The sequence below is a fragment of the Cenococcum geophilum genome, assembly GCF_001692895.1.
Source record: "Cenococcum geophilum 1.58 unplaced genomic scaffold K441scaffold_9, whole genome shotgun sequence".
Classification (NCBI taxonomy): Eukaryota; Fungi; Ascomycota; class Dothideomycetes; order Gloniales; family Gloniaceae; genus Cenococcum; species Cenococcum geophilum.
The window spans coordinates 1,727,905-1,739,287 of NW_027137567.1; the positions used below are offsets into that span (position 1 = coordinate 1,727,905).

The 11,383-nt window shown below is 51.6% G+C and overlaps 6 protein-coding genes across 6 annotated transcripts; 2 read left to right on the top strand and 4 right to left on the bottom strand.

Moving 5' to 3' along the window:
• Positions 1–113: 113 nt before the first annotated feature.
• On the bottom strand, positions 114–1,630 carry K441DRAFT_743112 (P-loop containing nucleoside triphosphate hydrolase protein). The gene is made up of 2 exons (XM_067654398.1): positions 1,450–1,630; positions 114–1,401 (listed from the first exon to the last, which is right to left on the bottom strand). The coding sequence occupies exons 1-2, from the start codon at positions 1,610–1,612 to the stop codon at positions 551–553; spliced, it is 1,014 nt and encodes a 337-aa protein (XP_067507063.1). The 5' UTR covers positions 1,613–1,630; the 3' UTR covers positions 114–550.
• Positions 1,631–1,677: 47 nt separating this feature from the next.
• Positions 1,678–2,511, bottom strand: K441DRAFT_440577 (uncharacterized protein; the record flags this gene model as incomplete). The annotated part of the gene is made up of 1 exon (XM_067641670.1): positions 1,678–2,511. A coding segment is annotated over one exon (834 nt), but the record flags the coding sequence as incomplete, so codon positions are not given.
• A 1,251-nt stretch (positions 2,512–3,762) lies between these two features.
• Positions 3,763–4,935, top strand: K441DRAFT_365061 (uncharacterized protein). The gene has a single exon (XM_067641412.1). It carries the CDS (start codon positions 3,861–3,863, stop codon positions 4,614–4,616), a length of 756 nt encoding a protein of 251 aa, XP_067507065.1. The 5' UTR covers positions 3,763–3,860; the 3' UTR covers positions 4,617–4,935.
• A 2,236-nt stretch (positions 4,936–7,171) lies between these two features.
• Positions 7,172–8,084, bottom strand: K441DRAFT_685263 (uncharacterized protein; the record flags this gene model as incomplete). Its single annotated transcript, XM_067651860.1, has 3 exons — positions 7,172–7,787; positions 7,855–7,964; positions 8,025–8,084. The coding sequence occupies 3 exons, from the start codon at positions 8,082–8,084 to the stop codon at positions 7,172–7,174; spliced, it is 786 nt and encodes a 261-aa protein (XP_067507066.1).
• A 317-nt stretch (positions 8,085–8,401) lies between these two features.
• Positions 8,402–8,992, top strand: K441DRAFT_685264 (uncharacterized protein; the record flags this gene model as incomplete). Its single annotated transcript, XM_067651861.1, has 3 exons — positions 8,402–8,408; positions 8,468–8,893; positions 8,946–8,992. 3 exons carry the CDS (start codon positions 8,402–8,404, stop codon positions 8,990–8,992), a joined length of 480 nt encoding a protein of 159 aa, XP_067507067.1.
• Positions 8,993–9,308: 316 nt separating this feature from the next.
• On the bottom strand, positions 9,309–10,641 carry K441DRAFT_630594 (histone-fold-containing protein). Its single transcript, XM_067646282.1, has 4 exons — positions 10,320–10,641; positions 10,137–10,270; positions 9,927–10,045; positions 9,309–9,870 (listed from the first exon to the last, which is right to left on the bottom strand). Exons 1-4 carry the CDS (start codon positions 10,395–10,397, stop codon positions 9,455–9,457), a joined length of 747 nt encoding a protein of 248 aa, XP_067507068.1. The 5' UTR covers positions 10,398–10,641; the 3' UTR covers positions 9,309–9,454.
• Between the last annotated feature and the right edge of the window lie 742 nt (positions 10,642–11,383).

An 11,383-nucleotide genomic window follows, 5' to 3' on the forward strand; every position in this document is an offset into this window, starting at 1 on the left:
ACCCACGCTGTATCCTGATATAGTGTGCCAGCTAACTGTTATTGTAGTCTCGTCCAAATCTATTAGCCTAGTTAGATGGGCGAAGAAATGCAAGGCTACCACCAACAGGGCAGGCTCAGACTGCTACCGGTGGGAACTGCTATCCTACTAGCATGGATCTCTAGACGCTGAGAGCTAGGCTACTTAATAGCAGGAAAGAAGAGTCTTCAATTTCTAAGTATCAAGAGTACTAAAATCTCGGCCCAAGGCTACAACCTTAAATGCAAATAGTTGTGAAGGTTAATACACTGAATGGCTTCTTTTGTGGGGAGCTCGGGCCTTAACCGGTGATTATTCTCCGCGACTGTAGTCCTTGCAAAAGTAAAAGATATTGACAGTCCACCGGTAGGCTTGATGTAATAAAGCAGTAATACTTAGAGAAGAATAAATGTTAACTGCTGCATCCCTAGCGTAGTCTAGAAAATTAGTGAAACGTTGAGATGCTGTAATCTCGATTCTGTCCCTCGTTGAACCGAAACTCTCCGTTTAGAATAGTGCAAGTACAACATTTTTAGTACCTGGTCCTCTGCTCCCTATTCCACTCCTCGTCGGTATGCCCATGGGTTTTGACAACATATTCCTCAAATTCGTTCGCTACATCAATAGCCTGGTCGAAGTGGGCGTAAGAAACAGTCTCTTTTCTAAATCGAGCCAACTGCCTGGCTGTATTGACCGTGTTTCTGATTTGTCTTCCATTCAATTTGTGGTGAGCCAACACGTCAGTTTTCTCCTTCAATTCTTCATGATTGATATCTTCGCCTTCTACTTTGAGGGAGTTTATAAAGTTCCTCCAAACCTCCCATCGCCCTTTCTCATCCAATGATGGATAATGAATTGCGAGCTGTACTCGAGACTTGAACGCTTCATCGAATGTGCCGACGCGATTGGATGTAAGGATAAGGATGCCTTCATAGTATTCTAAAACACGGAGAAATACGGATACCAATGCATTACGTTGCAAATCTGTTTGTGTGCGCTCCTCGAGGAAGACATCGGCTTCATCGAGGAGGACCACACAGCCCCAGATGGTCCCAATGTAGAGTACCGATTCCAAATACTTCTCTACACCCTCTGGGTCGGTCCCAATGTCGCCGCAGGTGACTCTGTAAAGAGGCCTCTGTGCAAGTTCGGCCACGCTCTCGGCTGTGAGCGTCTTACCTGTTCCCGGTCCCCCGTGTAAAAGGATAATGAGGCCTTTACCCTTTCCTTCGATGATGTCCGTCGTTGTGGTACTGCTAGTAGCAATATGAACGGTGATCAGTGCTTTGATCAGTTCTTTCTTCTGTGGTTTCAGGACGAGGCGACGTTCGAACGCGTCTATGTTCCACTGAATTGGACGCATATGCTCAACGGATAAGTTTTCTAAATGATTTATTAGAATGAATTTTGAGCCTTGAGGTAAGAACTTACTCCATTTCTTATCATGGAATCCATATCCACGGATATTTGCAGGAAGCAATAGGACAAATGGGTCTTCCGGCGGATCGTCGAGATCCATCAAGTGTTCTCCGAGATCATTACGTTGTAAAGAATCGTCGGAATGCATCGTCCGATACGTCGCTATATCTACCATGTATCTTGGATTTGTCTTGAAAATCCTAGCGTTAGCTTAATTTGATGTATGAGAGCAGCAAGTCTTACGGCTTGTACTTCGAAAGTTGGATTCGGAGATTTATAACTGACGAAGTTTCGCTTTCGGCACGCCCAAAATTGCTTACCACGGTCCCTTAGCCTCTCTTCCAGACCGGACCGATCATATCTTAGGGGATACACCCTTAACGAGGAGATTGGAACAGTATCAGAATCTCGAGGCCATTGCACAGAAAGGTTGCTCTTCTCCTTTCGGAAGAGTCCGTCGAAATCCCAAGACCAGCAATTCAACTCGAGGTGTTCATCCTCTAGGTCAGGACAGATCTCGGAGATATAAGCTGAGGGTTGGTTATTAGCCACCGTGACCACGATCTCGTTTGGGCCAAATAGTTTCGGAAAATGATACTGGTTTACAAGCCCACTCTCAAAAAGATCATCCGCTTCTTGATATTCTTCTCCGTATGAGGCTATTACGTAGTTAAATAACGTACGGATGTGGTCCTGGTGTGTCTGGCTCAGGTCACCAGAGGGCAGGGTGGCATAATCGTCCATGAGCGACCGACAATGATATAGCTGGAGGTATGGGGCTCTCATGTCCCTTTGGGGATCCCAAGTCCCAAATTGATCCGGGTGAAGGGACTCCATTGTGCCCATGGCATCTTGAAGGTCTTTGGAGACGATCCGTATTTCTTCGACGTTCGGTGAGGCAGCCTTGCCGTCCCGTTTTAGAGCAAAGAAGTACGCTCTAAGCTGTGATATGACGGCGGGATCGATCTGTGGAATTTGAAGGCGGTCAAAATCACCTTTTACTGCTTCATGATACTCATTGCAGCTGTAGGATCTGTAAACAATGAAGCTGATGTCTGGGTTACTCTCTAGATAGTCTTCGAGGTTCGGAAAATGTCTTTTGCCTCTAAGGGCATTTGCCTTGCTGTCTCCTGCAAATAATCTAGGAACATCAAGATACTGCGACTGAGATGAGTGCTGGGTGTGATTGTCGCCTCCAAAGCACGAGACTTGATGTACAATGACATGTCGCGGAGGGAGGTTTAACGAGTCCGTTCTGAAATTACGCTTGCTGCGTTTTCCACGATTTGCTTCCTGACTTGCTCCTACTGTTTTCGGGAATCCGTGAGGCAAATCATTACTGATTTCATCTCTTCCACGTTTCATGGAAGACAATGGATGAAGCCGGCTCCCATCAAAAGTTGCTGGAAGAACATTGGCGGGCGCTGCTGCGTTCAGCGTCGTCGCGTCGACCGCTACGGCAGGGATTGCTGGATCCATATTATGGAGGATTGCGGGAGGTTTAGCTGTAAGTCTGCAGCGACGAGACTTATATAAAGGAAATATAGGATGAAAGCCTCGCCGTCAGGCTGGCCCCAAAATCGAAGCATTGGGAAGTCCCTGTAGGCTCAGCCACCGCCCACCCATGCATTTGCTGCTTTGTTGGTGGGAGGATGCAGGCTGAGGCACCATGGCTCTGCGTTTGTTAGGACAATTGCAGAGCTACTGGGGCATCACAGCTTTGTATAGACAAGCACTAGATGATAGGAATGGTATCGACAAGTATAAGCGGAATCCCTACGGAGTTGGTTGGACATCACTATCCTGCGCGCCAAGGCTCCTTTTCTATTATGTTTTAGCGATGAAATGGAGCTGCTCTTGAGCATTCGCTAGGTAGGTTTCTATCATCAGCAACAACTCCCCAATTGAACCGACTTCTCATAAAGGCAGTAAAGGAATTTGGGCAAGCAGAAATTTTCATATTTCGTTGTTGGACTAAACTACCTAAATCATATTTTCCAAACACCGGTCTTGAATCCCAAAGGCCGGGAAAGCGAAAAGAAAATCTACCGTGATGCAATTTGGTCCATTTTCCCATTTCCTAGAATGAATAAAAACGCCTACTTCTATTATTCATCTTCTACAAACCAGCTACGCTTTTCTGCGCCTACATTCTTTTCCTTCGTTTGTGAACAATTTCATAATGCCTGCTTACGGCAGCGTAATATTTGGGATATTTATGCCTAGAGAGTTTAACGCTATAGCCGCAGCTGAAGCCTTGAGGGTTGACGTAGCGCCGGGTAAGGTTAGTAAGTTCTCGGCCATCGTCAAGGCTGTAATGACCAAATTTGTTGGATTGGGCGAGCGGCTTGATAAGACTCACGTCCGACGGTGAGACACCAGAGGCTGTGGATTGAAGCGCAGAAATTGATCCTAGATCAGCGATGCTGCCGAACTTGGACGGATCCAAGGATGGCAAAAGCTCCAGGGCTGCTAACATTGGCCCTGCATGTTGCACCACGGGGAGCTGGAAGAGGAAGCTCGGGACGACGCCGGGGAGGATAGAGGTGATGCTAGATATGACAGAGCCGATGGTGAAGGGAATAGAGAGGTTATGTGTAATGGATGATAGTAGCCCTGTTAGGTCCGATGGAGATGGAGATGTGGCAGCGCCAGGGAGTGGGAGAGAGCCAAGACCAGGAAGGCTACCAATTCTAGCGAGGCCGCCAACAACGAGAAGGCCACCAGTTCTAGGAAGACTCTCGAGGCCTGGGAGACCTCCAGCGCCTGAGGGACTTTCAACAATAGGAAGGCCGCTAGTACTGGGAAGACTTCTAGCGCCCCGGAGAGCCCCAACACCTGGAAGGCTGCCAACAACCGGTAGACCACTAGTATTGGGAAGACTTCCGACCACGGGAAGACTTCCAGCACCTGTCAGAGCCCAGGCGCCTGGGAGGCCGCCAACAATGGGGAGGCCGTTTGTGCTAGGAAGACTTCCGACGCCTGGAAGAGCCCCGGGGCCCGGAAGACTACCAGCGGAGATACTATCAACGACAGGAAGACCGCTAGTACTAGGAAGACTACCAACGCCGGGGAGAGCTCCAACAGGGAGAGCTCCAGCACCTGGAAGACTGCCAAGGGGAAGACTGCCAACAACAGAGAGGCCACTAGTGCTAGGGAGGCTGCTAACACCATGTTGACCGCCAGTTGGGATGGGTGAGGATGGCGCAGAGACGGGCAAGCCGCCTGTGGGAAGCGCAGGGAGGAGGCTCGGGAGATCCTGAGCTACAAGGCCGGGGATTGGTGCTGAAGAGCTAAGGAGGCTAGTGAGATCTAATCTGAAAAGGCTCAGCAAAATCGCAACTATTGTGGCTGCGATTGCAGAGAATAGCTCCGGGAGACCATTTGTGAGGTACGTTAGAGCGCTGGTAGGAAGCAGACTACCAAGGCCACCCGCACCACCACCTCAGCGAGCCCAGTGCCGCAGTAGGAAGCGGCAAGTCGGCCGCAGCCGCCCCGCCCACGAGCGGGAGGCCGCCCACCAAGCCGGCGGCGGGGGTAGCTCCTCCACCGAGAAGCCCACCGACGACAGGAATCCCGGCCACGGCACCGGTCGGCAGCGCGTTGAGGATGCTGGGCACCGAGACGCCCGGGATGGGCAGGCCGGGCAGCAGATTCGGCATTCCGGCGCCGGGTTTGAGGCTCGCGCCGGGTAGGGCCGGCTGGCCTGCCAGCACGCCGCCCAGGGCGGACGGGACGGCGGGAAGGCCCGGGAGGATGTTAGGCAGGGGCGGGAGCGGGAGAGCGCCGGCGGCGGCGATGGTGACGTCTCGGCGCACGAGGCTGGCTGTGGGCGCGGCGGCTGAGACGCCCGAGATGTCTGCGGCGCCGCGGTAGAGCAGTGATAGGATGCGGAGAGGAGGGAAACGCCGGGGCTGAAGACGGTGCTGAAGATGCTGGGGAGGCCGGGGGGGTTGAGGGGGAGAGTGATGTCGGTGAAAGCTAGGAGGGAGACGCTTGGGGCAGTTGGCACGGTGATTGACGGGATGAGCGTTGTTGGGATTGAGACAGCTGGTGCGCTGGGTAGGTCGGTGCGGAGGCTCAGTGCGGAAATGCCAGGTATGCCCACGAGTGAGACTACAGGGACAGGAACTACTACTGTTGGGAAAGTAACTGCCAACTGCGACACAGAAATCGCGGGGATTCCTGGTAAGGCAGGCAGAGAAATTGGTGGCAGGCCTCCGGGTAAACCGCTGGGCAAACCGCCGGGCAAGCCGCTAGGTAAAACACCAGAGGTAGAGGAATAGAGAACAGGCTAACAGCAGGTATAGCTGGTAGGCTGATAGATGGTACGGCCGGCACGGCAACTGAGGGCAGAGATGGTAAGGGGATAGATGGTGGAGCGATGGATGGTATAGCAACGGACGGTGGACCAATAGAAGGCACAATGCTAGGGAGACTAGGAAGAGATGGTATCGCAACTGGTGGTATCGCCACGGGCACAGACGGTATCACGACAGGCGGTATCGCGACAGGTATAGATGGTATAGCAAGAGGATCAGATGGTATCGCGATAGGGATAGATGATACTGCGATAGGAAGAGAGGGAGCGGCCGGGAGACTAGAGACGGTAATATCGGAATAAGTGGAGGCATGACTATTAGAGTGGGAAGAGGCGAGGTTGGGCCGGTAGCAGAAGGTGTGTTAAGAGGCACGCCTAGAGGAGGGAGAATTATATTTTAACCCAATCGCATTTAGGCTAGCAATGACAAGACCACCGGCAGTAGACGCAGCAACGATACCGGTAGTAGCGGCAACGGAGGTGGCCACTGTGAGAGGGAGGACCGACAGAGCGGGGAGCGCTGGGACAACAGCTGCGAGTGCCCGAGGATTTAAGGCTGCAAGATACAGAAGGGCTTTTTGGCATCCATGATGGATGGTTCTGGAAGGATTCCAAAGATATCAATGAACGAGCGTTTTGATTGTAATGTCAATCTGATATTCATTGAAAAGACGGTACTGTCTCAAGACATTCTACCAGGAAAGCTCGACGATATCGCGAGAATAAGTACTATGGCCAAGACGTGTCCGCGATGCAACATAATCACTAAAGTAGGTGGTTGAGTATGAAATAGCATCCGGAGCATTCTTCGAGGAGGTTTGGCAAATGTAAGGAATCCGCGTTGGAAGGAGAGTTTCGAAATGCGAGCATTCCAAAGACCACGAGCTCCAAGGACAACGGAGATATCAGCAGCGTGCGTGTAGAGTAGTAAAAAGCTTCATTCCCCGACCATGCGGCATGGATATATACCGGTTGGTAGCCCCTTGCTTGAAACATACATCAAGTCTGCCAAGCTGACGAATAGTATAGTAATGAGGAGTCATTGACTAAAACTATTCTAATTGGGTATGTAGTTTCATGGGATCTTTTGCGGTGCACCTAAATGATGAAGTTCTCATCACCCTTCTGAGTTGTATGTCGGCGGGTTCAAAGGCGGAGAAAACTATCGCTGAAATGGACCCCTCCTCTGACGGTTTTTCTCCGGCGACTCTCTGTGTTCCAACAACCTTTAAGATTTCCGTGAGCTATTGCAACGTAAGTTAAATTACGATGCGAATTCCTCAGCGGAATGTGCTCATCAAGTATGGGATCGCCAGCGATTGGCGTTCGCGGGGGCCTACTTGGGATATCCGCTCTAATTAGTCATGAGGCAAGGCCAACTTAAAGGCTGCCGATTGCTCCAATGGGGAAGACTTAAACGACGGGTCCTGTGTGATTTCCTCTCGGGGCGAACCCGTTACCACCTCTTCCGCTCACGTTGGGTCCGCGAGGCTCTCGTATTGGTTGCCCTTCGTTTGGAGTTTCCGGTCGACTGTCTGTAGCCTCCTTTTTCTGGATATACGTGGAATTTGGCTTGACTGAGTATTCAGGATCATAAAGCTGCCTCCTTTGATTTCCCCCTCTTGCGGGTGACTGATCGTTACTACTGGATGGCTGACTGTCACGCCCTCCCCTCCCCTTGCCTTTGCCTCTTGACGGCCTGGTTGGAGAAGCACGACCTTGAGTCTCATCGGACGGGGAGGCGCCGAACAATTTTTCCCGGACCTCCTTGTATTTGCGCTGCTTCTCTTCCCGTTCGCGCTGAGCCTTGGCTTGACGCTCTGCGAAAGCCAGCTCACTTTTCTTTCTTGCCTCCTCTTCGCTATCTTCGTCATCGTCTAATCTTAATCCAGCCATTCCAGACGTTGCGCCGTCACGCGAGAGGACTTTTGGCGGGGGCTTGCGACTCAGAACCGTAACACCGGGTTTAAACGTGGATTTCAGAGGGACGTCTCGGGCTTCGAGGAAGTGCAGCCTCTCGGGATTTTCACTTGTTACATATTGTGTTAGCTGGTGCTTCGCCAGTTGTATTGAAATGTGGCGTCCAGGGATCGTACGCTGAGTCCCATAGTTGCTTGTTCAGTTCAGCATGCTTGGCTCTGCGTTCGGCTTTCGAAACCTTGACTTCTTCGGGCAGTTTTTCTTCTTGTAATGCGTCGTCCTGTTTCTACGTGCGCATTAGCATCTGGTCGTTAAGTTAACATTTGAAGCACATATTGCTACTCACATCGACGGTGGCCTCCCAATCATCGTCCCATGCGTCAGGTACAGCAGCTTTCTTGCTCATTGCAGTGATTTTGTATATGGTATTCTGACAGCTGTAACTATATTGTCAGAAGGGGGGGACTCTGGTCGCCGGTTAAGGTTGAAGTTGGTCCAGCATCGACAAGGGGCTAGAACCGATCTGCACAGGGTCGAGCCGAGAGACAAGCCTCAGCCTTACCGAAACACTAATTGATGCATCCCGCCATGCTCCCTTACCGTTACCTCGCATCCACCACATCGAAGTGCTTCTGACTAGTTACTCTTCTGGAAGACCAAGTATTTATTAAATCTACTCACTCCCGGTACCAATACAAAAAGCTCTAGATCCTGAATAGCACAATGTCAGGTACTTAGGCATCCGTCCACCTATACAAAGAAACGAGCTTCAGACTAATCCCCGAGTAGATGTTGACGGAGATTCCACCATGCACTCCTCCCCCGAGCTCAACGATGATGAGATGTTCCCTGATGAAGCGGAAGGACCTAGCACTCCCACCAACGTCGCAGCATTCTCCATTCCCCCCGCTTCTGAGCTCTCACCTCCAAACTCCCAAGGCCCCTCCAACATGGGTGCTCGCGAGGATTTATTTGCTACCTTCGCTGGCAGTCCATCCACTCTAAATGCAAATGGAAAGAGAGTGCATCCAACAACTGCAGCCGGTATGCCAGCGTCAGCAGCTGTGGGGACGGGACAATATGTGCACAAGGCGAGTGGATATACGTGGGATAAACCTGAGGATGAGCCGGGATATGCATGGTTGAATAAGAGGATGCAAGAGGAATATGCAAGGGCGATGGAGCAGATTGTGGATAAGGGAGCGATGATTAAGAGTGAGTAGCTCAAGGTCCCTGAGACTTCCAGGAGTGTGCTCATAGACAATAGCAAAATACGGCGATCCACTGGACCCAAAGGTTCTAGCAAAGAAATGAGGTCATATGCAGGGTTGGACGGTTGAAATAATGGCGCATGGCTATGGTGGAGCATTGGGACTGCGGATCATCGGCTGCGAAGTCCCGGGCGTTTGGGAGCATGTGCACAGTTTGAGGTCCTATATTTGAGCGCATGGGACAGCACTATCGCCTAAGACTAAAACTTACCAGTAGGCTACAAATCTTTGAAAACTGCTAGAGTCCGTTACCGTCAATTTGCGAAATTACAGAGACGAAGTTGCCAATCTCATGGGCGTTCCCCTTTCCCTTCCCTTTTATAGTTCAATACAACCAAACACTCATAATGAAGGAAAAAGCTCTGGGTATTAAAGAGCACTAGAAGCGCTTGATTGTATAGGCACAGCAAATCGTAATACTATATAAACTAATCCCGCACCTTAAACGCCATCCTATGCAACGCCATGCCGAAAGCGCTAACATTGGAGCCGTCCAAATATTACATCAATCACTTTCCTCACCCTCAGAAGCATCATCGCCCACTTCCTCATTCTCGCGCATCTCAATTGGATCTTCAACCAGCTGCCCCTCAGCACCCTCCTCATCGCCTTCCTCTTCGTCCTCGACCTCGTCGTCCTCATGATCCTGTTGATCGTCATCGCCCTCGCCATTGTCACCCATGTCCCCATCGGTATCTTCACCCTCAGTCCCAGTCGCATGCTCTCCCCCATCAACACTCGACCGCCTAGCCTTCTTCGCCGCAGGGGGAGAATCGCCGCCCGGACCACGTCGCGAATGCCCGTTGGCAGCTAGCGCGTCCTCCGAGGCGTCGGGGGCGTTTGGGTTCGCCTTCGCCTTTGCTGCTTCGCGGACTTTTTTACGGTAGGAGTTGCGCTTCTCGCATTGTATGGCGTTGTATTCTGCGAAGCGTGAGTTCCCTGCTGGGGAAAATTGCTGAGGGGCAGGGTGAGCGTACTTTGCAACTCGGCTTCCAGACGAGGCAGGAAGGCCTCGAATTCTAGTTCTTTTACGGCGTCGAGCACGTCGCGGGGCTGTATTGTCTTCTTTCCACCGCGCACGGCGTTCTCGTTGGATCTGGACGGGCATCAATACGGCTGGGGTCAGGTAGTGCATATCTTGCGCGTGGACCGGATTTAGTGTGTTCTTTATGGAAGAATGCACGTACGTGTTGGTGAGGTAGTTTACGAAGACGGTGGCGCCCTTGGACATTGCTAGTAGTGCATCCTTCTGTATCTGCGTGTTGGGTGGAAGAACGCCTTTCGCAAGCCTCTGCACCATGGTTCGCGGCAGGCTTAGGTCCTGCAACAGTGTCAGAGGATTTTCGAGTTCCTCAATCCAGACTTCATACCTCAACGCTTAATCCATCTCGCGGAGGAGCTACGGCCTCCTCTGAAGCCATGGATGTATTGCCTTTCCTAGCTGGCATTATTGGCGCGATGGGTGAGGCTGGGTGTATTCAATTGAAAGGCGTAGTATTCAGGCGTAGTGGCGTTATGTGGGGAATGCAGCGAATAGGTGGTCGCAAATGAGGCTCAAAAGTGTACGCGGTTCCTGGTGTTGTGCCAGCATGGTGGGCTAGTGGGTGCGTGGGTACATGGGTGCTTAGAGGAACGCGTAAAGGACTTTTCTTCATCCAAAATCCATCATGAGTGTCATGAGCATGATAAGCATCACAGGTAGATGGCACATAAGCTTCGACAGTTCAATTGTATTACTCGATGCGCATACCACATACTCGTAGCAGGTGACGGGATTCTCCCTTTCAAGCCTCCAAGTCGGGAAACGAGGTTCATGTTAGGTAATAAGATAAGGCCAATGCGTGGCTCCTTGGCTAGCCGGATCAACGGGCGACGGGTCTCGAACTGCCTGCGTCTACGTGTGGCAGCGTCAAGTGTCATGGGTTGGTTAAGGATATGCCAAGTCATGATGTTGAGCGCCGCTACACACTGGTCATATTGGTCAATGCAGTAGCTGTCGAGACACACAGACTGGAACATCCGAGGTTTTGCAAGACCAATCCTCCCGACTGCGAATTCCGTGGGCGTCTCCGAGGTGGTTGTCACAAAGTAGGTGCAGCACGGAGCTGTGGAGCCGCAAGGAATTCCTGTGAGCCCGGCGGGGTGCCTGGGCAGTCTGGCGAAATGCCTCAGCTCGACACCGACTGCACCAACTGCACCAAACTGCAACGAACTGCACATATTACGCTCGGCGCAAAAACCCCTCCTTTACCGTCACCAAACTGCCGTCACGCAGGTTTTATGTGAGACGAGGCAACCCGCCCAAGATTGGGCGTCCGAACAAGGTTTGGCCCCCATCGGCATGTTTTCCACGCCATGGGGAGCCAACAGCAAAAAGCACAGTCACAACCAGTGGCGGTGGTTGTTGTTCCACTGACACCCAAGAACCGCCCGC

Coding starts and splice junctions, on each gene's coding strand:
- K441DRAFT_630594 (XM_067646282.1), bottom strand. CDS start 10,397: ATGCCAGCTAGGAAAGGCAATACATCCATGGCTTCAGAGGAGGCCGTA. Junction 10,046..10,136: donor GTAAACTACCTCACCAACAC/GTACGTGCATTC, acceptor ATGCCCGTCCAG/ATCCAACGAGAACGCCGTGC. Junction 9,871..9,926: donor TCTGGAAGCCGAGTTGCAAA/GTACGCTCACCC, acceptor CACGCTTCGCAG/AATACAACGCCATACAATGC.
- K441DRAFT_743112 (XM_067654398.1), bottom strand. CDS start 1,612: ATGGTAGATATAGCGACGTATCGGACGATGCATTCCGACGATTCTTTA. Junction 1,402..1,449: donor ATTCCATGATAAGAAATGGA/GTAAGTTCTTAC, acceptor TAAATCATTTAG/AAAACTTATCCGTTGAGCAT.
- K441DRAFT_365061 (XM_067641412.1), top strand. CDS start 3,861: ATGCTGCCGAACTTGGACGGATCCAAGGATGGCAAAAGCTCCAGGGCT.